This window comes from Phocoena phocoena, chromosome X (assembly GCF_963924675.1).
Source record: "Phocoena phocoena chromosome X, mPhoPho1.1, whole genome shotgun sequence".
Taxonomy (NCBI): Eukaryota; Metazoa; Chordata; class Mammalia; order Artiodactyla; family Phocoenidae; genus Phocoena; species Phocoena phocoena.
In genome coordinates this window covers 12,946,213-12,970,592 of record NC_089240.1, presented here as the reverse complement: position 1 = coordinate 12,970,592, position 24,380 = coordinate 12,946,213, and the positions used below count along the sequence as shown (strand labels likewise).

Below are 24,380 nucleotides of genomic sequence, written 5' to 3'. Positions count from 1 at the left end.
TAGGAAACTCTCTCTGCTAAATGACCACCTCAGCAAGTGTGTACACGCCTGCATATCAGGGACACCAACCTAAGGCCAGCTGGCCAAACCTGGCCTTCTGCCTGTTTTCATATGGCCCACAAGCTGAGTGGTTTTGACATTTTTTATGGTTGGGGGAAAAAAATCAAAAGAAGAAGAATACTTCACAACATGTGAAAATTACACGAAATTCCCATTTCAGCCTCCATAAATAAGGTTTTACTGAAATTCAGCCATGACCGTTTGCTGACATCATGTCTATGGCTGCTTTTGCGCTATAATGGCAGCGTTGAGGGGTTGCAACAGGGACCTCATGGCCCACAAAACCAAAAATATCCACTATACGGCCCTTTACGGAAAAGGTTCCCCGGTCCCTGGCCTATGTGCACTGAATGTGTGACCAGGGCTCACGTTTCTGTTGCTCTCTGCCTGTCCACACTGGAGCTGTTGGTTCCTTCTTTACACAGAGGAAAGCCCGTCTTGCATTTCACACTGAACCGCCCGTTAGGCTTATTAATTTGTGATAGTGAAGACTACAGGCCACTAACCTCTGGCACTGGTCTTCCAGTATTAAACACTCATGGCTCAGGATGCTTAGTCAATCTGTCAGCACATTTAAATACTAATTTAGTATCTCAGGCTCTCCTTGGCACAATGGATATAAAAGTCCCTGGCCACTAAGGATTTAAAATCTGGTCGAGGGGCTGAGATACATCCAGGTAAAGTCCTTAAAGAACAAGAGAATGATACTCACACATGTATATTCTCCTTCGTGGAACACTCAGAACAGATGATGCTAGGTCGGTATATGCCCTGCTGTCATCATGGTACAGACATATGAGAAGATGTTTGATTATAAACCTGCTTTATATATAACTATGGAATATAAAACTTAGGCATCCTCAAGTCCCATTTCCTTAACTTAAAGAAGAGGAAACTTGTGCCCACAGAGTTCCCACAGCCGGTTAGCTGAAAACCAAGAGTAGAACCTCCGTCTCTGGATCCCCAAGTCACTTATATTTGTCTACAGCACTTCGGATTTGCAGGCTTTTTAAAGCACAAGTGAAGAATGCTTAAAACTAAATACTGACCACATTTATCTTCATCTTGTAGTATATATATGTATTCCTGAAGCCATCATTTTAACCTTCAATTTCACCTCTGTTGACAATCTAGGAAAGAAAAGATGCCAAATTCTGATTTTTCTGCTCTTCTGTGATGTTTCCAATCATTTAAAGTGGAGAGGGAAAAGATAATAATGAAATTCTTAACAATCTGTTCTGTCCACCATTTATGTTAAAATAAATAACATTTCCCATATGTTCTCACGGATAAACTACTGTAATTTTGTTTTTACATAATTTTATACTGTTTTAAAATTATGTTTAAAGTATTTCTCATAACAGAGGCCTGACCCTGGTATTAAATTGCCTGACAATAAAAACAAGCACCACCAAAGAGAATAAAGAAACCCTGAAAAGCTTAAAGTTGACCTGTAGTTATTCTATTTATATGTAGACAGCATAGAAATAAGTGAGTCACATGGACCTATTATCTATTGTCACAGTAAATTCTTCTCACACTGGAAATAAATTTCTTTATGTGCCACATTTCACATTTTCCCCCTATTTCTTTCCTATGTAACCTTTAGCTATCACCACTGGCCAATTAGTCTGGGTACAATACAAAAAAAGAAAAAGTAATAAAGAACTGAAGTTTAAAGAAGTGTATCTTAGCAACATTTTGGCGCTGTCCTTCCCACAAAATTGCAGCTTTTATCAATCACTGCATAACTAAATGTCAGCTCTAGCTCCTGCTTATTGGGGCTAAGAGACCTGGCCTAGTTGAAAGATCCCAGAGGCTTTGATGTACCTATAATACTTGGCAGTGTCCACTGCCGCAGGCCTCAGCTGAGATTCCTGACTTACGCACTTTGAGGTTAGCCAGAGCTCATTTCTCTGCATCTAAATTGCTGATTTAATTTGAGCAATTAAATGCTGATGCTGATCTCTCTGATCTCTCTGAATGCTGATCTCAAAGGTCTGACTAGGTGGTTCTGGACTCCTCTTTAGAGGAACTGGGATGTGGATAGCTTGGTGGGCAGCAGATCAGGTCTTTAAGAGAGGTGGTACAGGATTTTCCACTTCTGATAATGGCAACCTAGCTTGTTGCTGACCAACTCTCCAGAAATGAAAAGCTAGAAAATCCCTTTGAAAACATCAGAGAAATAACAAGGCAGTAAGGATTCGAGGGGCCAAAATCCTGGAGAGAAAGGAAATGCAAAGAGATGAAGCTATTATTCAGCATCATTTTCCCCTTAAGGCATTTACCAAATTTCAAGCAGCACCAAGAGAAACTGAGAGCTGAGAAGAGCTTCTAGCAGTTTCAGGATGAAGGGGAATAATAAATGGAGTTCAGGGCCCACAAAGGAGAGAAGCCAGGGTAAACACCCCAGGCTTACAGTTGAGATGCCCAAAGAGGTACATCCTAATAGTAGCACTGAACCAGAAATAGACCAGTTCTCACAAAGACCAAGCCCAGCCTCCAATCTATTCAATCCCTGACAAGGTCAGATATACTGTCACCTCCTACCTGCCCACAAGAAGCAAAAGCTAATCTTTTCTGGAAGATAATACTATCCAGAGCCCCAAATTATCTACACTTCTTCATATACAAAATCAAGTTGTCAAACAAAAATTTCCTCATATACTGGGAGAGAAAACAAAATGGTCGAAAAACAAGAGAAGAAATATATAATAGAAACAGATTTATAGAGGTTCCACAAGTTAGAGTTACCAAAGAGGGATTTTACAATATATTAGGACTAATTCAAGAAATTAGGCGACAAGATGGAATCAAATGGAAATTCTAGAATTGCAATATACAGTAACTGAAATTAAGAATTAAATGGAAGCTTCAGAAGCAGACTAGACACAGCTGGAGAGAATTTTTGAGCTGAAAATGGCCAGAGTGAAGTACAGTGAGACAGAAGGATGGAAACACAGAAAAGGTAATAGAAATGAATGGGCAAAATGGTGAACTGAAATTGTGTTTAAAATACTTCCCAGTCACAGAGGCCTGACTGAAGTATGAAATCGCCTGCATCAATAAAAGCAAAAACAACCAAAAGGGGAAAAAAATTTGAAAAACTTTAAGTTAACCTGCAGTTATTCTATTTACATGTAGACAGCATAAAGAAGGAGAGCAAAAAGAGAATGGGGCAGAAACAATCTTTGAAGTTGTTGTGGTTGAGAACTTTCCAAATGTGGCTAAAATCATCAAGTCACAGGTTTAAAAAAAAAGCTATGAATCTCAAGTAGGAAAAATACAAAGAAAACCACACCTAAGTGCAACATAGTAATGCTGTTGAAAACCAAAGATAAAGAGAAACATCTTAAAATGAGTCAAAGAGAAAAAAATCAATAATTTTAAAGGAGCTACAATGAAACTGACATCTGACTTCATAGCAGAAGTCAGAGGACAATGAATAGCAACTTCAAAGTGGGGAAGACAAGAACAGCCAGCCTAGAATTCTGTCCTTTCCAAATGACATTAAATAAAGACATTTTCAGACAAATGAAACCATAAAATGTATCCCCATTAGACTTACACTAAGTGAAATACTTAAGGACGTTCTTTGGGCAGAAGTGAAATAATCTCAGATGATGTCACAGAGATGCAGGAAGGAGTGGAGAGCGAGAAAAGGTGAATACAGGAATAAATCTAAAGGTAAATATGTGAGTAAATGTAAGTATGTAAAAGCAATTAACATAATGTCTTGTGGGGTTTAAAATATGGATAGAGTTGAAATATAGAACAACAATAACCAAAAAAAAAGGCAGGAGGAAATTAGAATGAAGTTAAAGTGTCCTATTACCCTTGTCTGGGAAGTAGGAAAGTTCTAATTTATAGTAAATTTTAATAAGTCAAGGATACATGTTGTAAACACTAGAGTAGCCCCTAAAAGAATATTGAGTTTGTATAATTAACAAATTCATGCCAGGAGGTGGGGGGAGGATAGAATAATTTAAATGTTTAATTAATTGAAAAGAAAGCAAGATGGGAGGGAAAAAGGATTATGAAACAGGTGAGACCAACAAAAACCAAATAAAATGGTAGATTTAAACCCAAATATAGGGACTTCCTTGGTGGCACAGTGCTTAAGTATCTGCCTGCCAATGCAGGAGACATGGGTTCCATCCCTGGTTCGAGAAGATGGCACTTGCCATGGAGCAACTAAGCCCATGTGCCACAACTACTGAGCCTGCGCTCTAGAGCCTGTGAGCCACAACTACTGAGCCCGCGTGCCACAACTACTGAAGCCCATGCACCTAGAGTCCATGCTCTGCAACAAGAGAAGCCACCACAGTGAGAAGCCGGTGCGCCACAATGAAGAGTAGCCCCCGCTCACTGCAACTGGAGAAAGCCCGCACGCAGCAATGAAGACCCAATGAAGCAAAAAATAATTAATTAATTAATTTTTAAAAACCCCCAAATATATCAGCAAAATTGAGGTTATCAGAGTGTCTGTGTTTATAGGGCAGAAACTTATAGCCAAGTTACAAATAGCAAATACATTTGTGTGAAGTCACTCATGTCATGCATACTCACAAAATACCAACATTGACGAAGGTAACTTAAAATTCATAATGCAAAGACATCCATGGCAAATTGGTTAATGGGCGTCATCAATTAAATGAGTATTTAAGATTACTCAAGGCACAAGAAAACGTGAAATGCTGTGAAATTTTACAGCCCGTATAGGAAAGAAACTTGATAGTGTCTTTCTCAGATGATCTTAAACATTTGATAATAATCTTAAACACTTACATGACATTACCAATAATGAGTTATGAAGCTGAAAGAAACTTTTCTAACCTCTCATTAATAATAAGTCAATTTGAATCAACCATGCGAGAAGACTGAGGTATCTTTCTAATTTCTCTATAGAAAAACATATCACCCAACAGGCACATGAAAAGATGCTCAACATCCTTAAGCATTAGGGAAATGCAAATCAAAACCATAATGAGATATCACCTCACATCTGTCAGAAGGACTGTCATCAAAAAGAACACAAATAACAAATGCTGGCGAGGGTGTGGAGGAAAGGGAACCCTCCTGCACTGTTGGTGGGAATGTAAATTGGTGCAGCCACTGTGGAGAACAGTATGGAGGTTTCTCAAAAAACTGAAAATAGAACTACCATATGACCTATTAATTCCACTCCTGAGCATATATCCAAAAAAACCAAAAAACTAATTTGAAAAGAAACATGCACCCCAATTTTCACAGCAGCATTATTTATAATTGCTAAGATATGAAAGCAACCCAAGTGTCCAGCAATGGATGGATAAAGAAGATGTGGTATATATATATATATATATATATATATATATATATATATATATACACACACACACACACACACACACACACACAATGGAATACTACTCAGCCATAAAAAAGTAAGATTTTGCCATTTGCAGCAACACGGATAGTAGAACCTACCAGAATTCATTCATTCTTTTATTCCTTCCTTCATGTATCCATCTATTCATGTGTTCAATACACACTTATCAAGCACCTACTACAGGTTAGGGACTGTCCTAGTGTCAGTGAATATGCTAATGAATGCCATAGCCTCTCTCTTTTTTGAGCTTATATTCTAGTGGTAGGAGACAGAGAGTAAGCAAGTAAACAAACAAATGAACAAAATAATTCTCAAAAAGATTATAGCGGATGATATTTATCCAAGAGAAATGGAGACATACATCCATACAAAAACTGTACGTGAATGTTTATGACAGCTTGATTCATCATCATTCAAAACTGAAAACAACCCCAATACCCATTAACTGAAGAATGCATAAACAAACTGTGGCCTAGCCATGCAATGGACTCAGCAATAGAAAGTAGAAAGGAAGGGACTACTGATACATGCAACAACATGAGTTGAAAGAAGCCAGACTCAAACAACTACACACTGTATGATGTCATTCATATATTTTGGAAAAGATCGGTGGCTGCCAGATTTATTTTTTCTTTCTTTCTTTGTTTCTTTCTTTTCTTTTACTTTTTCTAGGAGCTTTATTTTCTGTAAGAACAACTTAGTGTGTAATGGAGGTTATAAACTAAAGAAAGTTTGGATGTGGAAAAAAAAATTCCCTCCTGGGTGGAGGAAGAGGATAGACTACAGAGGGACATGAGAGAATTGGGGGGGCTGATGGGATGTTCTATATCTTGATTGTGCTGGTGGTGGTTACATGACTGTGGAAGATTGTCAAAATTCATAGAAATGCACGACTAAAAGTTTACTGTGTAAGTTACACCTCAATCAACCTGAAAGAAGAAACTGAATGATAGAATAGCGTTGGTCATCACTTTAGTCTCAGTGGCCAACAAAGACCTCCTACAGAAGGTGACATTTAATGTGTAAAATGAACCTGCAGCCTCTTAGGGGTTCCTAGGGAAATCAAATCATTTCATGTAGCAGCAAATATCAGATACTAATCCAATACTTAATAACCAGAATTTCAAAGATGACTGTAATAAAAAAGATCCCTTGATCTATTACAGGGAAGTAGAAAAAGGAATGAAGAAAAAATTTTTTCTTTTATTCTGCAAAACATGTGTTTTAATTAAGAGAGAATTTATGCAAACCCCACACGCTAGGAGGATTTACAAGTGCAAAAATGCAAATTTAGTCTATTTTCAAAGGATGGTATTGAGAAGCACAGTTCAAAAACACCTCACCAGGGAGTCCTTTCAGTCTATGCTCTATGTTTCATGATTAAGCATGTGACCTGTCTCGCCTCCATGCATTTTAAGTCGCCAGAAATGATCATTAATCACATAAAAGTCTACCACTTTAAAAGACAATGTGTGAGAGACAAGGTCAGACTTCTTTGCTGCCCTTGTCTCCATAGCACTCCAACTCAAAGAGTCTTGCTGGGAACCCCCCCTCCCATTGCGCCTGCCCTCTGAGCACTCCCAGAGCCGGCCAGCAGCTGTGACAGATCCCGCCCCACGGCGAGACAGGAGCTGAGTTTCCCTCTGGAGAGGCAGCATATGCTTCAGAAAAATCATACCCTAGAGAAGTTATGGACTGGTGATTCATGTAAACTCCTTCAACAGAGAGACTTCCTGGGAAAGTTGCTTTACGAGAGATTAAATTGTCCTCCCTTGTGACAAATGGCCAGTCTCCTTGGGATCAGTGAAGCTGGGCTCTAGAACAGTAGAGGAGCTTTGGAATGACTGGGGTGATCCCCTCAGAAGAGGGCTAACTTGGAATCACTCAGGGTATCTTTCCACAGAACAGTAGAGGTCAGGATCAGTAGCTCCCACTGCCCAGAGAAGGGAAATGGAATCAGACTTTGTTTTGATGGTTTCTGAAGAAAAGTTTTCAGTTTCCCTGAAGGAATTGGGACTTGGAATGAGGAAAGCGGGGTTCTAGTGTGACTCTACTCTGAATTTGTTGTGACGAGGCCAAATTCCATCACCTCTTTTGGTCTCTGTGTCAAACAAGGTGAGATATTGTGATTTATAAGAAATATATATTTGGTCATTCAGATGACCAAATACATATTTCTCATATACGTTTGGTCTTGTCCAGTCCCTGGCTCACACTCTTAAAACCCTTGGAATTTCCTAAGTGTGTTGAGAGTGATAAAGGTGTCTTTTGTTATGTTAATGACTTCGGGAAAGGAGTTAAGGTTGGGGGCTGGTCACCAAGTGATTAAACTCGTGATTAGAGGGCTGGGACTTTAAGTCCCAGCCCCAGACCTCTGGGGAGGGGGATGTGGCTGGAGGTTGAATCAGTTGTCAGTGGCCAGTGGTTTAATCAATCATGACTTCGTAAGGAAGCCTCCATAAAAACCCAAAAGGACAAGGTTCAGAGAGCTTCTGGGTTGGTGAACACATGGAGATGCAGGGAGAGTGGCACCTGGAGAGGGCCAGGAAGCTCCCTTTCCTTGTATCTTGCCCTATGCATCTCTTCCACCTGGCTGTTCCTGAGGATAAAAGTATTGTACCCTTTTACAATAAACCAGTGATTTAATAAGCAACATGCTTTCCTGAGTTCTGTGAGTCACTCTAGCAAATTAATAGAACCTGAGGACAGGGGGTCATGGGGACCTCTGATTTTTAGCCAGATGGTCAGAAGCACAGGTTTGTGACTGGCATCTGAAGTGGGAGTGGCGGGTGGTGCAAGTCTCAGTAGGACTGAGCCCTCAACCTGTGAAATCCGACGCTACCTCTGGGTTAAATAGTGTCAGAATTGAGTTGAATTCTCAGACACCTAGCTGGTGTTCTGAGAATTGCTTGTTGGATGTGTGGGGAACTCCTTCCCCCAATGTTGGAAATTGAGTCTCAGAACACCATGTATAAGGGTATGAACTTGAGAATGACTTCTACTTGTAGCTGCTACACTTCATCATCTTGTCGCTGCTTAAACATCAACCACGCTGTAGTTATTGTCCTCTTACTAGATGTAAGGTGGGCCTGGGCGTTGTAGCAGGCACAGACCCCATGGAGCGTCTCATATAATGAAGCAAGTAGAAAACACATCTATAAAAAGGACCTAGTAATACAAGGTAGGATAAATTTGATATTTAAAGAACAGTACAGGCAAAAGCATCTTAGGAAAGGGGAAAATATCAATGAAAGCCAAAGGGTCGGGGAATCTTCATGGAAGAGAAGGGCTTGAACTGTGCCTTGAAAGATTGGTAGCATTTGGATAGATGGAGGGAACAGCTCAGTCATCAGGGAGGGGGAAGTGAAGTAAAAGAGGGGAGAAGTCAGGCAGCATGTATGGGAGGCGATAAGAGTTTACCTAGAGCAGTGTTTGCTCTGGTGACTTTTGAGATAAGAAGGTAAAAAGATAGACTGGCAGATGGAAGAGGGCCTGGCAAAAGAGAATGGAAGGATCAGACTGGAAAGTGCATAGTGCAGACTGGAAAGTGAACCCCATAGGTATTCTTCAGAAAGTCTCAAAACTTCATCAGTGGGATGCCTAAATTCCCCAAGCCTGTGACTGGTGATTGCACTGGTTGCCTGTATTCTTCTCTCTTCATCTTTGAGCACCTTCCAATAGAAGATATTTTACAGACAGGAAGAGCCCATGCAGCTGGGAGGCATTCGTTATTTGCCTGAGGGATTCCTGATAACCTCAATGAACGAAAGCAGCTAACATGGATCCTGGGAAAGAGATTTGGACGCCAAGGCACAGAACAAACTTTCTTCTGCGTTGTCCAACAGAACTTTCTGCAATTATGGAAATGTTCTGTATCTGTGCTGTCTGTGCTGTCCAGCAGAATCACATGTGGCACTGAGCACTTGACATGTGGCTGGTTTGACTAAGGAACTGAATTTTTAGTTTTATTTAAATTAAATCTTGGGAGTTCCCTGGTGGCCTAGTGGTTAGGATTCTGGGCTTTCACTGCTGTGGCCCAGGTTCAATCCCTGGTCAGGGAACTGAGATCCCACAAGCCGTGTGGCGTAGCCAAAATAATAATAATAATAATAAATTAAATCTAAATTTAAATAACCACATGTAGTTAGTGGCTCCCATGTTGGACCATGCAGCTCTAGATGTCAGGAAAGGCTGAAAACTACATTATCTCATAAATTCCTTGCAGTGAATTCAAAGAATCTGTACTTCAGGAAGGTTGCATTAATGTAATACTTTCCTGTTTCTTTACACATTCCAAATCACAAGGGAGGGGAAAACTTAGGAAAAGTCTTTTCTATGGAATCAAAGAAGGATCACTTTACAGTGGAGCACATCTGGCCATAGGATTTATTCTGTCAGCCCCATTCTAGCAGAAATAAAACTGAGTAATAATACTGCAGCAGACACAAGATAACTTGGGCATGTAATATAAATGCTATTAACATTAAATCCACCTTTATTCTTTGCTTTTATACTGGAAAAGAAAACGCAAACTCTCCTTACCCTTTTCCTGTTAGGTCTTAAATTCCACTTATATAATACTGAGGCACCTAGTATAGAGATGGGCATCTAGTAGCAAAGACCAGTATGTAAAAAAAATATCCATCCATCCCAAACATTCACTATCTCTCCATCCATCTGCCCATCCACTCATCCAACCACCCATCCTCCTATCCATCCACCTCTTTCCATCTATCCATCCATCAACCCATCTCATCCCCCAAATCTATTTACTGACTCACAAAGAATAGATTTTCTCTCATTTGCCCAAATAATGAGAGCTTAATAGAGAGGAACAGAGAAGAAGCAGGCGATTGTGTGATATATTTTTTAAGAGTATGCTTTCAGATGATTAACCATACTTTTAATTAGTCAATATTTATTTATTTATTTTTAACTTTATTTAAAAAAATTTTTTAATTTTATTTTTGGCTGTGTTGGGTCTTCATTGCTACGCACAGGCCTTCTCCAGTTGCGGCGAGCGGGGGCTACTCTTCGTTGTGGTGTGTGGGCTTCTCATTGCGGTGGCTTCTCTTGTTGTGGAGCACAGGCTCTACAGTGCGGGCTTCAGTAGTTGCAGCACGCGGGCTTAGTAGTTGTGGCGCATGGGCTTAGTTGCTCCACGGCACGTGGGATCTTCCCAGACCAGGGATCAAACTCGTGTCCCCTGCATTGGCAGGAGGATTCTTAACCACTGCGCCACCAGGGAAGCCCCTAATCAATATATATATATATATATATATATATATATATATATATATATATATATTTTTTTTTTTTTTAAATAAATTTATTTATTTTATTTATTTAGTTTTGGCTGCTTTGGGTCCTCGTTGCTGCGCGCGGGCTCTCTCTAGTTGTGGCGAACAGGCTTTAGAGCGCAGGCTCAGTAGTTGTGGTGCACAGTCTTAGTTGCTCCACGGCATGTGGGATCTTCCCGGACCAGGGCTCAAACCCACGTCCCCTGCATTAGCAGGCAGATTCTTAACCACTGCACCCCCACGGAAGCCCTAATCAATATTTTTTGATCACCCATTAGGTACAAGAAACCATCTGAGGCACTGTAAGATATAATATATAAGCAATCTCTGCCTTCTACATTCTTAATAATCTACTTGAAAAGTCAAAGCAATGAATATACGAGAGACTAAAATAAGACAAATGAATGAAATACTTCAAAACAGCAAGATGAAAGATGTCACGAGATAATTCATGTATAAGCCTCATGTTTAGAAGAGGGCCAGAAAATCTGGACTAGAATGGTCCAACTTAAGGCTTTAAGGAGGAGGCTTGAGCCAGAATCTGAGTGATGGGCAAGATGACAGATAAAAATCATGAGTTTAAAATTTGGAAGGACCTTAGAAATAATCTAGCTCAAGTCTATTATTTTACAGATGATTTAACTAAGGTCAGAGAGGTAAGAGACTTGGTCTGACTCCCTTATATGGGTAGTAATGGCAGAATAAAAGAAGCCTAAAATGCAGGGCTATTGATATCCATTCCACTTCCATACATCACATGGGTTGGGGAGAAGAGTCTTCTATTTAGGAAGGGAGAAAGGATTCTGGAGAGTGGATGTGCCTCAGCATAAGCAAGGAAGCAGAGCCAGGAACTTGTTGGTGTAACAACCGTGTATGAGGATCTCAGTGTGTGTAAGGAGGGGGAGATAGCATGGGGTGAGGGGGAGGCTGGGACCAATAGTGAAGGGGTTTGAATGCAAATCTGCAACTGGTCAGTTTCGTGAAACACAGAATTCTGGTTTCTGGGACTGCCTTCAAGTCTCCCTTTAGTGCCCCAGTATAAACTTTTCTAGAAAAATGTTATTCTTTTCATATTAACAAAGACTCAAGTTCACCTGGGGGAGAGAAAGCTGCAGAAGGGAGGCTGGGATGAGTACTCGCATTGCTGGTCAATCTATAGGGGTCAGGGATGGATGGGGGCTAAGAATTTGCATACTTTTAAGCTCCCCAATGATTGCGATGATCATCCAGTTTTGAGGGTCTTCTGGTTCACCCTTTGACCAATCCATCAGATAAAGACTACCACTTTGGAAAACTCTTTGACAATATTTACTAAATACCTGCCCCTATGATCCAGCAATTCCCCTCCCAGGCATATACCCAAGAGAAACACTTTTGTTCCCCCAACAGGCATGAATAAGAATACCCAGAGCAGGTTATGATCAACCCCAAACTGGAAAAAATCCCATGTCTGTCAGTATTAAAATGGATAAATAAACTGAGATATATTCATACAATGGAACACTACACAACAATTAAAAAGAATAAGCCATTGCTATGTGCACCAACGTGGATGACTATCCCAGACATAAGGATAAGCATAAGAAGTATGATTCCATGTATATGAGATTAAAGAACTGGCAAAAATAATACATGGTAATTGAACTCAGAATAGTGATTGCCTCTCTATGGGGTTGGGTATTAACTGGAAAGGGACATAAAGGAAAATCTTGGAGTGCTGAAACTGTTCTTTATCTCTATCTGGGTGGTGATTATGTTGTTATACAGAATATGTGAAAATATATTGAGCTGTACACTTGTTCAGTTTACTGTATATAATTATACCTTGTTGAGAAGAAAAAAATACAGATATTGTGTGTGTGTGTGCGTGCGCGTGTGTATTTGCCCTGCCAACCTCATGAGGTTGTTATAAAACTCCAATAGCTTTTAAAGATGAGACACATAGATAAGTACAGTCTTATATATTTTAACTAGCTCAATACCTATTCTTGCTGAAATTGGTTAGAGGCACTACTTGTGATTCAGGTAATTGGTCAGCTTTTTTAAGCCTTAGCAAAACACAGAAAGTTAGTTATATGGAAGCTTACAGTAATTTCTGAACTTGGGAAAGATGTGCGGTAACTGTAAACTTACTGAGGACACACCAGAGCTGCCAAATGGTGCAGCCTGGCTGTTGAGAGAGCCTTTCTGCTGATGGGGAATTTGGTCTGCTTTGAAACCCCGGAGAAGAGTTCCCTGCAGCTGTATTTTTCCATTGCACTCCCTCATTTTCCTCTCCCTCACTCCCCCCTCCCCCACTCCCCACCCCATCCCAGGAAGACAGGAAAGGCCATCTGTACCACTGCACTCACCAACCCGGAAACCAAAATCTCATCATCCCATCAAGAAAATGACTGTCATCCTGAGGTGCCCTTGGCCACTGGTAACCAGCCACAAACTTGCTGCCAGCTCCACAGTTTGCCTGCCCTGGCTCAACAGTGAGACTGCCTGTGGTCATCAGGCCTTGGTGGGCATATGTTCAGGGTTAGAGCGAGCTGAGAGTGAGTGGCAGGAACCAAGAAACCCTGCCTAGTGGGTGCCATGTGCAAACCTCGTTCCTGGGCTATTATTTTTCAGTCTGAAAAAGTTGTGTGTGCTGAGCAGTGTACTTCAGGCAGCTAAGTATAAACACATGTCTACAAATACTGATAACACTCTCTTTATTTGTCCATTACTCCACAAACCCAGATCACCTGGGGACTGTTTGTTCCTCTACAAAGTGAGAATCCAGCACCTTATGTATTAAAATGTGGGACATTTTCTTCAGAGTATAAATTTTCAAGAGCTGCTTCTATGCCTTCCTCAGTACACTCTCAAATCCCTTTGTATCTTTAACACCATAACATACAGTTGATTTTAAAATAAAAATTGATAGTCTCTGTTTCCTTGCACCAGTTTTTCTTAATTTGACCATATGGTCGACAATGTGTCTGAAGCCTATTCATTACTGTGTCCAGTTCTAGAGCCCAGAAGTACATAAGACATGCTCAGCAATTTATGTGAACAATCTGCAGGTATTTCCTGACTGGTTATTTCAAGCGTGATATACACCTGATAAATGCTCAAAGAATGAATATGAATGTTTAAGAATGAATAAATGTGAATTTTTAAGCAATATGTTCACACAAGAAATGCAGTTCACAAATATGTATATTTCCCAGAATAAAACACTGTACTGGACTCCCTCCCCCTGCCCAAAAAACAAAAACCCTAAAAGTATTGTATATGGAAGTACATCAATAAAGATACTAAAATTTGAAATCAACCTTGAATGGAGCTTTCTCAAGGAAAGAAAAAATCCAAATAATGCTTGGTTTCACCTAAGAGATACTTAGAAAAACCAGCACACAAACTGTTCGGTTCCAGAGAACCAAATACAACATCAGCTGTGAGAAAAGTTAAACTGTCTGAAGAGAATGGATTTCAAGGAAATGCTGCTTATTTTCTCCTCTTGGTTATTTCTGAAAGAACATTTGAAGAAGAAATGCAGTGGGACTTTTCTGTTCTCTGAAGACTTTGAATTGCTTCCAAGAAACATTTACCTGGGGTTTAAACTCTATTAGGTGTGATTTTTTTTTTTTTCCTCACCAGTCAATTAATTTTGCAGGGAGTGAGAAGTTAGGAAGAAGCAAGGCTAAGTCAGCTGTCTCCAGAAAATGCACCTCAATTTTATACTCAGAGATCTTTTTTCTCAGCCCCCCCCACCCCCCACGCCCCCCCGCTATCCACTGACTTTTCTTTCTGAAACCAATATGTCAAACTCAAGAAGTAGTCCCTAGAACAGAAACATGCCTGGAAGGGAATGGGAGTTTGAGTGAAACTTCCCTGCACACAAACAGCCCTGTTTGTCCCGATGTGGTAGCTCATTTACCGAAGCATCTACCACCCTCAGAGAGAAGGTCGCTGTCCTCCAGGACTTACCTGTCTGCTGAGAGAGCTGTGAGTGTGAAGACAGACACCCCTACCGAGGTAAGCTGGATAAAAGGGATCACTTTGCAGCCAGTCCTGCCAAACAGCCATCTGTCGGCCAGGTACCTGCTGGCATCTACAGGTGCACAGGTTACCAGGAGCAGCAGGTCTCCCACAGCCAGGCTGGAGATGAATAGGTTCGGTACATTTCGCATGGACTTCACGGTACAGAAGATCTTGATCAGGGTGATGTTGCCAACGAGGCCTATCAGAATGATGACCCCATAAATTGCAGGGATGACATACAGGACCCCCGGGTGGAACCAGTCGTCGTTCGTGGGGAGATCCACACTGTGATTAGAGATGTTGCAGTGTACGAAATGGTCCACATCCAAGTTTAGAAGCCAACAGTCATTCAGAGCCATCCTCTAGGTTCTTTCCCACCTAAAAAGTGCCCTTAGATGCTGTTGCTTAACTTTTGACTTTGCAGTTTGGTGAAGATGATGATAAAATCTATGCTGGGCTCTTTATCTTCTTTAATAAAAATACTCTGAGTACATAGAGACTATGGCATTCAAAATTGTCACTATTCTGACGCTGGCGCTGCTCTGGTCTTTACGTGACCAATGTAATACATCTCTAAATTCAGTAAGTTAACAACAAAACACCCACAAAAACTCAGCTCCCAAAGGGCTTAGAATCAAACCCACTCTGTACCAACTCCTTCTACCTCCATTCTAGTCTGAGTCTCCCTGGCTGCAGTTTACTAAGAACTTTTGGCCTGCTATTTTCACACGGCATTTCCCGTCTTTCCTGATATTTAGAACCTGAAGGTTTAAAGAGGGTAGAAAAACACTGTACCGAGAAAGCCTGAAATGCTATAGGCAGGAACGCTTTGCACGTCACCGGCTTCACCAGCAAACGGCAGCTCCGCTGAGCTGAGGCTCTGAAGAGGAACAGGGCTACTTATAGGCAGAGAGTGCCAGCCCCCTGCTGGACACTTCAGTCACTGCCCGGCCGCCTGCTCTGCCCAGATGAGACTCGCCCAACAATCTGCAGGTCCTAGCAGATAATTTGGGCTTCTCTTTTTCAGATGCAGCACTCTGCAAAGCACTGGAAATCTTTCTGATACTAGGCTCCAAAGCCAGACTCACATCGCATTTTTTCGTCTTTTCCCATACATTAGGATGACATGTTAAGGTTGCTATAAAATGAGGTCTGTCCCTGAATTAAATAGCACACAGATGAGCAAGGCGTCCACATGTGGGTGGTCCCACTCGGCCTTCCCACTGCCTATTTGAACAGGGACTGCTACTGAGGGCAAATAGGCACACGACTCCTGCCTTAAACCTTCAGCACCTGACATCTGGGAAGAGCAGAAAGCAGAACGCACACACGCTCTGTCCTGTAGATCTGCCAGGCCATTCTTTTTCCCTTTACCAGAGAGAAATAAAATCAGAAGCCAGCTGTGTTCTAACTCTCACAGATAAGTAGTCTTTTCCAGGAGAATTTTCTCATTGGATCTAAAAGGTACATGAATTGGCATTCTGGTGCAGCTATTTGCAATTTTAAATTAATGTTTGCTGCGTTTTATAGCAAATTTCCTCGTAAGCTCTGAGTGAGAAATGAACCGTAAAGGAGTTACAGATAGAATACTGAGGAATTGAGGAGTGGAAAGAATAACTTAGAGTTGACAGGTGCCAGGAAAGGCTTTACTGAGGAGGTACTATTAGATTTAAGCTTAGACCTTTAGCAAAAATGTATAATTACATTACAAGCGTGAATCTTCAAGACGTGTGAAGCTCTTCAAGCCCTTCCAGATACATCACAGGAAGCCAGTTACTAGCAGGCGCTGCCACTGAAAGTTTGGTTTTTCAGGATTCATAAGGAATAAAGAAGCTTGCACTCATCACCATGCCAGGGCCCACCAAGTGTGTTGTCATGGAAATTTCCAATGGCAGCTTACAACACTGAGGCGGCTGCCATGCTTCTTCCGTAAACCCAAGGGCTTGTGCTCCTCTCAGCCAGCAGTAGAGTCTAATGTTACATGCCCAGAGGGGGAAGAGCTTCTCAGTGGTGATCAGTAGCACCATTAATGAGTCAGTAACCACAAGCCTAGTGGTGTTGATGAGTTACTGGCAGTAGAGCTTAATAATGCTGTACATGGACTCCCTGCTTAAGTCCTGGCTCCCTCATTCATTACCTTGGCAAGTTACTTGGTGTCTTAAGCCTCAAGCTCCTCATCTGTAAAGCGGGGATACTTCGTGAAGTTAAATGAAATTACCCGTGTTAAGACTTCATAGTATTTGGCACATAGTAAGTGCTCAAATAATAATCAGCTGCTATTATTAAACCTATTATTATTGTTGTGATTGAAAGAGACTATTTTTGTGATTTTATTTTGGAAAAGCCCAGTAAAGTCAGAAGAGAGATTGACCTCAGATCAATAGGCTAAAAGTTCTATCATAGCAGCCAGTCCTCCATTTACTTGAAAGTCATTTATCAAATACCTGCCAGTTTCCAGGCACTGTGTAAGAGTCTGAGAAAAATAACATGAAGATACATGTTATGATAAGACCCGTCATGATCCCAACTACTCAAGCGTAAAGTCAGAGGACCTGGTTTCAAAGAATAATGCCAAGAAGGGTTTTCAAGAAGATTCTGCAAATGCTTCTGTTCGTTCTATACCGTATTCATAATTCTGCTTCTTGAAATTGCTGTGGTGGCTTTCTTCTCTGATCAGTTACCTTTCTTCCTCTCAATGACAATCATTGCTTCTGGCATTGTTTTTGTTGTCATTATCAGAGGGACAGCCTTGTAGGAATTATGCCAAAACTCAGAGAAATTCACCACTCTTGGACTAGAAGAATTAGTGAGGCATTGAACTGTCCAGGGTAGTCCTGAGCATTTCGAAACAGAGGTAGCAAAAGACAGAACCTGGCTATATTATTATATGAAACCCGGGCATCTTTGGGCCTTTTAACGTTCTGAAAGTTCCTTGAGTATTGTTTAAATAGAAATAAACTCTGGCTTCTTTAAAAAAAAAAAAAAGTCACAGCATTTACACCCCATCCCCTCCCTTTTCTCCAGAGAAGGTGACATTTGATCTTTTTTTTCAAGATTTATTTATTTATTTAATTTATTTTCGGCTGCATCAGGTCTTAGTTGCTGCATGCGGGATCTTCGTTGAGGCGCACGAGCTTCTCTCTAGTTGTGGTGAGTGGGTTTTCTCTTCTCTAGTTGTGGCGTGCAGGCTCCAGAGCACATGGGCTCTGTAGTCTGTGACACACGGGCTCTAGTTGAGGCGTGTGAACTCAGCAGCCGCAGCACACGGGCCCAGTTGCCCCGCGGCATGTGGGATCCCAGTTCCCTGACCAGGGACCGAACTCGCGTTGCCTGAATTGCAAGGTGGACTCTTCACCACTGGCCCACCAGGGAAGTCCCGACATTTGACCTTAAAGGCTATTTGGCAGAACCCTTTGAACAGAGAAAATAGTATGCACCTAGGATGGAGGCTTAAAGGAAAGAGCATGGCATTGAGCAGGGGACAGCTTCAAGCCCGGAAAGGGCATCCAGATTGGAAGAGAGGGGGCAGGGAAAGAGCAGTGTGAAATGAAGCCTGAGGCAGGTTTGGGTGAAATTGTGATGGATCTTGTATTCTTGTTAAGAAGTTTGGTCTGAAGGGCATGTTTTTGGTTCACAAAGAGGACTCCCAGATGTTGTTTCCCTTTATTTCTTTAGACACACCCGTGTGCTGAGTCAACCACACCTCTTAAATCCAACTGGGCTGTTAGTGTTTCTTCCAGTGTAAGTTACACTGATGCTGAGAGTTAGCAGTGGTTCCTCATGGCTGTTGTTGGTGTTAGGTGTCCCACAACACTATAGACTGTTCTGACGGTATTTTAGGAGTGAGGATATATTGAGGTTCAACACCTAATATTTTCTGGGAGCAAGGATGTTTTAGAAAGCTAATTAGAGAATTTTGATGTCATTTCAACTAATTAGCTATAATGACTCTTTCTATCCCTACCACTATGTGTCACCTTCCAGCAGATCACCAAACATACTTAGACATTTGCTTAGCTTTTTATTTAATGGTGAGCATGAGATGCCTTTGACTTATGAAAATGACATAGAACAAACATAATACAAAGTCCCCGTCCTCAGGGACTCCAGTTTCTGAATAGAATTGGAGTGTGACTCAGCATCCTTTCTTACGTGTTGGGGCAGGAGCGTCACTTCTATTTCAGTCAAGAGAGTCACATTTTCCACTCTTCCAGACAATTGGATTTTTTTTTAAATATGGGGGTGGGACACAGTCATTTGGTAGAATTTGGGAGGATGGGTGGACTCAACAGGACCAAAGAGAGTAAAGACAAAGTCTCTGCCCACCAGCTATGTGCATGGCACTGTGTCTTCCAGCAGCTGGCATTCTTGGTAGACTGACAATGAACATACACAGAAAAGATAAATTAATTATAGAGTGGGTAGAATTTGTAGGTGGAACCAGAGTAAAGAGAAGGGGATGCTTTGGGTCTGTCTGTGAGATAGTCTTGAACAAAGCTGTAGAGGGGAGTAATAAATGAGAAAAAGGAGATTGGATCTGCTGGGGAAGACTACATTTAAGGTTTCTGGTTGGACTTCAGTCTATAGAACACTGGTTCTTCAAAAAAACTCAAGATTGCCTGGAGTGCTTCTTAAAAATACAGATTCTGAGGCCATACCCCAGACCTATTGAATGAGATCTCCAGGGATGGAACCCAAGAATCACTATTTTTCATGAGGTCCTGAAGGGATTCCAGCCCTGTGCTATGCTGGGGACCAATGATGCAGGCAGTGTGTGACCCCGAGATCACGGCAACATTACAGTCCTTGTGCCTGCCCTCTGTGGAGGGAGAGGGTGAGCAAGGAAGCACATTTAGGAGATTGTTGCTATGGGCCCTTGATACCCAAAGTGTGGTCCTTGAGCCAGAAGCTTGGGTATCACCGTAGAGCTTGTGAGAAATGCAGAAACTCAGGCACCACCCCTGATCTCCTTAATCATAATTTGCATTTTAACAAGCTCCCCAGGCATTCAGGTGCATGTTAAAGTTTGAAAAGTACTGCTCTAGGCGTTAGGGAGCTCTGGCAGAAAAGGTTAAGAAACCAGGGCAGGAACTGGGAACAGATAGGAAACTGGAATCTCAAGCTCAGAATGAAACCAGCAACTGGACCAACTGGAAGCTGACTGAAGAATCCCTCATTTGGGGTTTTTGATATCCCCCTGATAATGGCTGGGAGTTGTCCCGGACTGCATGGCAGGCAAGCTGTTTTTGCCACAAGACAGGGGCCAGAATCCCATTACAAACGTAGGGAATCTAGGCAATGGAGAAGCCCAAGATGGTGAAATTTTTTAGGCTTGTGACTCAGTATAAACAGCAAGAACAAGAGGGAAGCCACTCTGGAGGGAAATGCTGAATCTGGTTTTAGGCATATCGAGTTCACTATATGAACAAGGGAAAGGAAGGAAGTCAACGGAAATGACAGCTGAAGTCTGGAGGCAGAGAGGTAAATAATTAAGAGGACTGGCTGGGAACCAGAATGATGAATGACAGTAGTTTAACTGTACAGAGAAATCACCAAGAATCAAGTGAAGTTAGGCTTTGAGGAAAAGGTCATGTGCTGAAAATCAGTGGGTACCACACATGATTGCAATATTACATTTGTGGCAGCACCATGAAGAAGCTGCTGAAAAGATTGCAGCAACTCTTGCTTGAGAAGAATCAGAGATGTCAAATTTTAGTGCTGCAGCAGGAACAAAAGAGATGGATGACTGTATCCAGATCCCGTAATGCTGGGATCACTTCAAGTCCCTTCTTTTCTCTTAACATTCTGTGGCTTTTCATGGTGCTTGGAAACTCAGGAGAGATGGGGGGAGTCTTCTGAAAGAAAGAGTCAGGTTTCATTTTGTGCCACACAAAGCTGCAGAAGGGCAGGTCGATGCCCAGAGAAGGCCTGGAGTGGAACACCGGACTCTCAGTCAGACCCAAGGCTGACAGAACACCTTGCATGGCGGTTTGAACATATTCCACCAGTTCTTGGTACTCTTTCCTTCAAGAGGTGGAGATAAATTGTCCTCCCCTTGGATATGAGCTGCACTCAGTGACTGGCTTCCAACAAACAGAATGAAGCATCGGTGATAGTGTGTAACTTCCAAGATTAGATGACAAAGGACATTGCAGCTCCCTCCGTGCACTGTCTCTTAGATTACTTGCTCTGAAGGAAGTCAGCCCCCATATTGTGAGGACACTCAAGTGACCCTATGGACAGATCCCCAGGCTGAGGAACTGAGGCCTCCCGTCCACAGCTCTGTGAGTAAGTCAACTTGGAAATGGATCCTCCAGCCCCAGTCAAGCCTTCAGATGACTGCAGCCCCAGCCAACATCTTGACCACGACCTCAAGAGATACTCTAAGCCAGAACCATCCAGTCAAAACACTCTCGAATTTCTCACCCACAGAGACTGTGAGTTAATAAATGTTTTTGGTTTTAATCCACTGCTTTATGGTAATTTGTTATGCAGTGATAGATGTGGAACACCTGGTAAGAAGAATGGATGAAGGGCAGGGGGAACCACCAAAAAGACAAAATAAAACAGAAAAGAAATACCAGAAAAGGCAAGTGCTATAAACCAGGTTGAACCTTGAGTGGTTAGAGTGTGAAGGAAAGTATGGTCAAATCTAGAAGAGTTATGGAGACCGAAATCCATTTGTTATTCAGTACCACCAGAGTGTTTATCTGGATAAAATATGTGTATTTTAAAAAAATTATAAATGAGGTGAACTTTCTTGCCTGGCCACCATGTACCTGAAAATCAGACTATTTATATCCCATTTCCCCATCTGCTCAGTGAGCTTGGGCAAGTCAGTTGAGTGAACATTATTTGCCACTGAACTGCTCTGTGCCATGGATTCCCCATCCATAAAATACAGAGCATTTTCCCTTGGCCTATGCTTCGGGACAACTTGAGGCATTAGTATCACCCAGTGGCACCTAAGGCAACATAAAGTGGCACCTTCCCCTCTGCTCTCAGCCATCTCTCTTTCCAGCTCTTCTTCTCTCCTGGAAGAATCTGATCAGTGAGACCCCAGGCCCCCCTGAAACGCATCCCTTGTATTATGTCTATACCTCTACTAATAGATGTCTGACAAGACAACATGTTGCTGGGATGAATTCCTTTTTAAACATTTTATTTTGAAATAACTTTAGGTTTATAGAAAAGTTGCCACGATAGTACAAAGAGTTCCCATATACCCTTCTCCCAGCTTCCTCTATTGTTAGCATCTATAAAACTAAGAAATTAGCATGGGCACAAGACTATCATCTAAACTATGGACTTTATTCAGATTTCACCAGGTTTTCTACCAGTCATTTTCTGTTCCACTATGCAATCCAAGATACCACACTGCATTTACGCATCATGATTCCTTAGTCTCCTCTTATCTGTGACAGTTTCTCAGACATTCCTGTTTTTCGTGACCTTGACACTTTTGAACAGTACTGGTCGGGAATTTTGTAGAATATCCCTCCATTTGGGTTTGTCTGATATCTTTTCATTGTGAGACTGGAGATGTGAATTTGGGGTAGAAAAACCATAGAGGTGAGGTGCTCTTCTCATCACATCATATCAGGGAGTATGTATTAGTTGCTACTATAATAAATTACTATGAATTTAGTGGCTTAAAACAGAAATTTATTCTTTTACAGTCTGAAGGATGAAAGTCTGAAATAAGTTTTACTGGCTAAAATGAAGCTGCTGGCAGGCCTGGTTCCTTCTGAAGGCTCTAGAGGCCCCCATCATTCCTTGGCTGGTGGCCACATCACTCCAGTCTCTGCTTATGTCATCACATTGCCTTCTCTTCTTCCATAGGCAAATCTTCCTTTGCCTCCCTCTTATAAGGACTCTTGTGATTACACTGAGCCCACCCAGATAGCCTAGAATAATCTCCCCATCTCGACTGCATCTGCAAAGTGCACTTTGCCACATAAAGTTTTTTATTTGTTTGTTTTTAAAAGTAATTTTATTATTTTAAAATAAATTTATTTATTTATTTATTTTTGGCTGCCTTGGGTCTTTGTTGCCGCATGAAAGCTTTCGCTAGTTGCAGCGAGCGGGGGCTTCCCTTTTTTGTGGTGCGCGGGCTTCTAACTGCAGTGGCTTCTCTTGTTGTGGAGCATGGGCTTTAGGTGTGCGGGCTTCAGTAGTTGGCACACGGGCTCAGTAGTTGTGGCTCACGGGCTCTAGAGCGCAGGCTCAGTAGTTGTGGCGCATGGGCTTAGTTGCTCTGCAGCACGTGGGATCTTCCCAGACCAGGGATTGAACCCGTATCCCCTGCATTGGCAAGCAGATTCTTAACCACTGCGCCACCAGGGAAGTCCCACCACATAAGGTTTGCCATATAAAATAGTCACAGGTTCCAGGGATCAGGACCTGGATATCAGTGGGGGCTATTACTCAGCCAACACAGAGTACATGATATCCATATGATTTATCAGTGGCCATGTTAATCTTCAACACTTTGTTAAGGCTGTGTAGGTCAGGATTCTCCACTGTAAAGTTATTGTTTAGGGGGCATAGATTCCTTTTAATTACCAGAAATATGACTGTATTCACACCCAAAGTAATGATGTTGACATTACATAACCATTCAAAATTACTTATATTAAGTGTCATTCCCTACCAGACCAGTTCTAGACCCTGGAAATACAAAAATTAACAAGCAATGGTCCATACCCTCAAGGAGATAATTGCCTAACTAGGACAACATTTGCAATTTGTTTAAAGAAAGCAAGTTTAGGCTCAAAGTTTGCGGCCGCCCTTGCGCTCTTGCGCCCGCCCGATGTATGGGTGATATACTGCAGCGGGTGTCAGGGTGAGGGACGGCCATATTTGCCGGTGCGGCCCGAGCCATCAACAGCAAAAAGTGCGCAGGAGCTTGGCGCGCGCACGGACGCTAGGGCCTCCTCGCTGTCGCCCGGCCTCACCGCTGTCGCCCGGCCTCACCGCCTTCGCCACCACCCTCGCGGGCTGGGCCCTGCTGCGCCCCGGTGCGCGCCGCCGCTCGGGGGAATGTCTTACAAACCGAACTTGACCGCGCACATGCCCGCCGCCTCCCTCAACGCCGCTGGGAGTGTCCACCCGCCCTCCACCAGTATGGCGACGTCTTCACAGTACCGCCAGCTGCTGAGTGACTACGGGCCGCCATCTCTAGGCTACACCCAGGGAACTGGGAACTGCCAGGTGCCCCAGAGCAAATACGCTGAGCTGTTGGCCATCATCGAAGAGCTGGGGAAAGAGATCAGACCCACCTACGCGGGCAGCAAGAGCGCGATGCAGAGACTAAAACGAGGCATCATCCACGCTCGAGGATTGGTGCGGGAGTGCTTGGCTGAAACGGAACGGAATGCCAGGTCCTAGCTGCCTTGTGAGCCTGGACGGTTTTCCATCTTCGGAGAGAAGAAGTTACAGTTCATCTCCCCTGTTCAGACGAAACTTTTGTTTTCAAAATGGTAACAGTTTGGTTTCTCCTCCCCCTGCCCCTCCCATGGTTCACTAGGCTCCGAATCTACAGTCTGTAAGATTGAGGAAAGATTTTGCAGTTGATTGGGAGTTACATTTTAAATAGTTAGGAACTACCCAGGTGTTTGTTGTTGTTTTTTAAA

At 42.3% G+C, this 24,380-nt stretch overlaps 1 protein-coding gene and 1 pseudogene across 1 annotated transcript in view; one reads left to right on the top strand and one right to left on the bottom strand.

Annotated features, from left to right (window-relative positions):
- GRPR (gastrin releasing peptide receptor) overlaps nt 1-15,256 on the bottom strand; it is a 31,975-nt gene extending 16,719 nt beyond the window's left edge. The window contains exon 1 of the mRNA XM_065900862.1: nt 14,692-15,256. Coding sequence (XP_065756934.1) covers nt 14,692-15,104 — 413 coding nt within the window. The 5' untranslated portion in view covers nt 15,105-15,256. The remainder of the gene's footprint in view (nt 1-14,691) is intronic.
- An 8,531-nt stretch (nt 15,257-23,787) lies between these two features.
- LOC136142996 (cyclin-dependent kinase 2-associated protein 1 pseudogene) lies at nt 23,788-24,135 on the top strand (annotated as a pseudogene).
- The last annotated feature ends 245 nt before the right edge of the window (nt 24,136-24,380 follow it).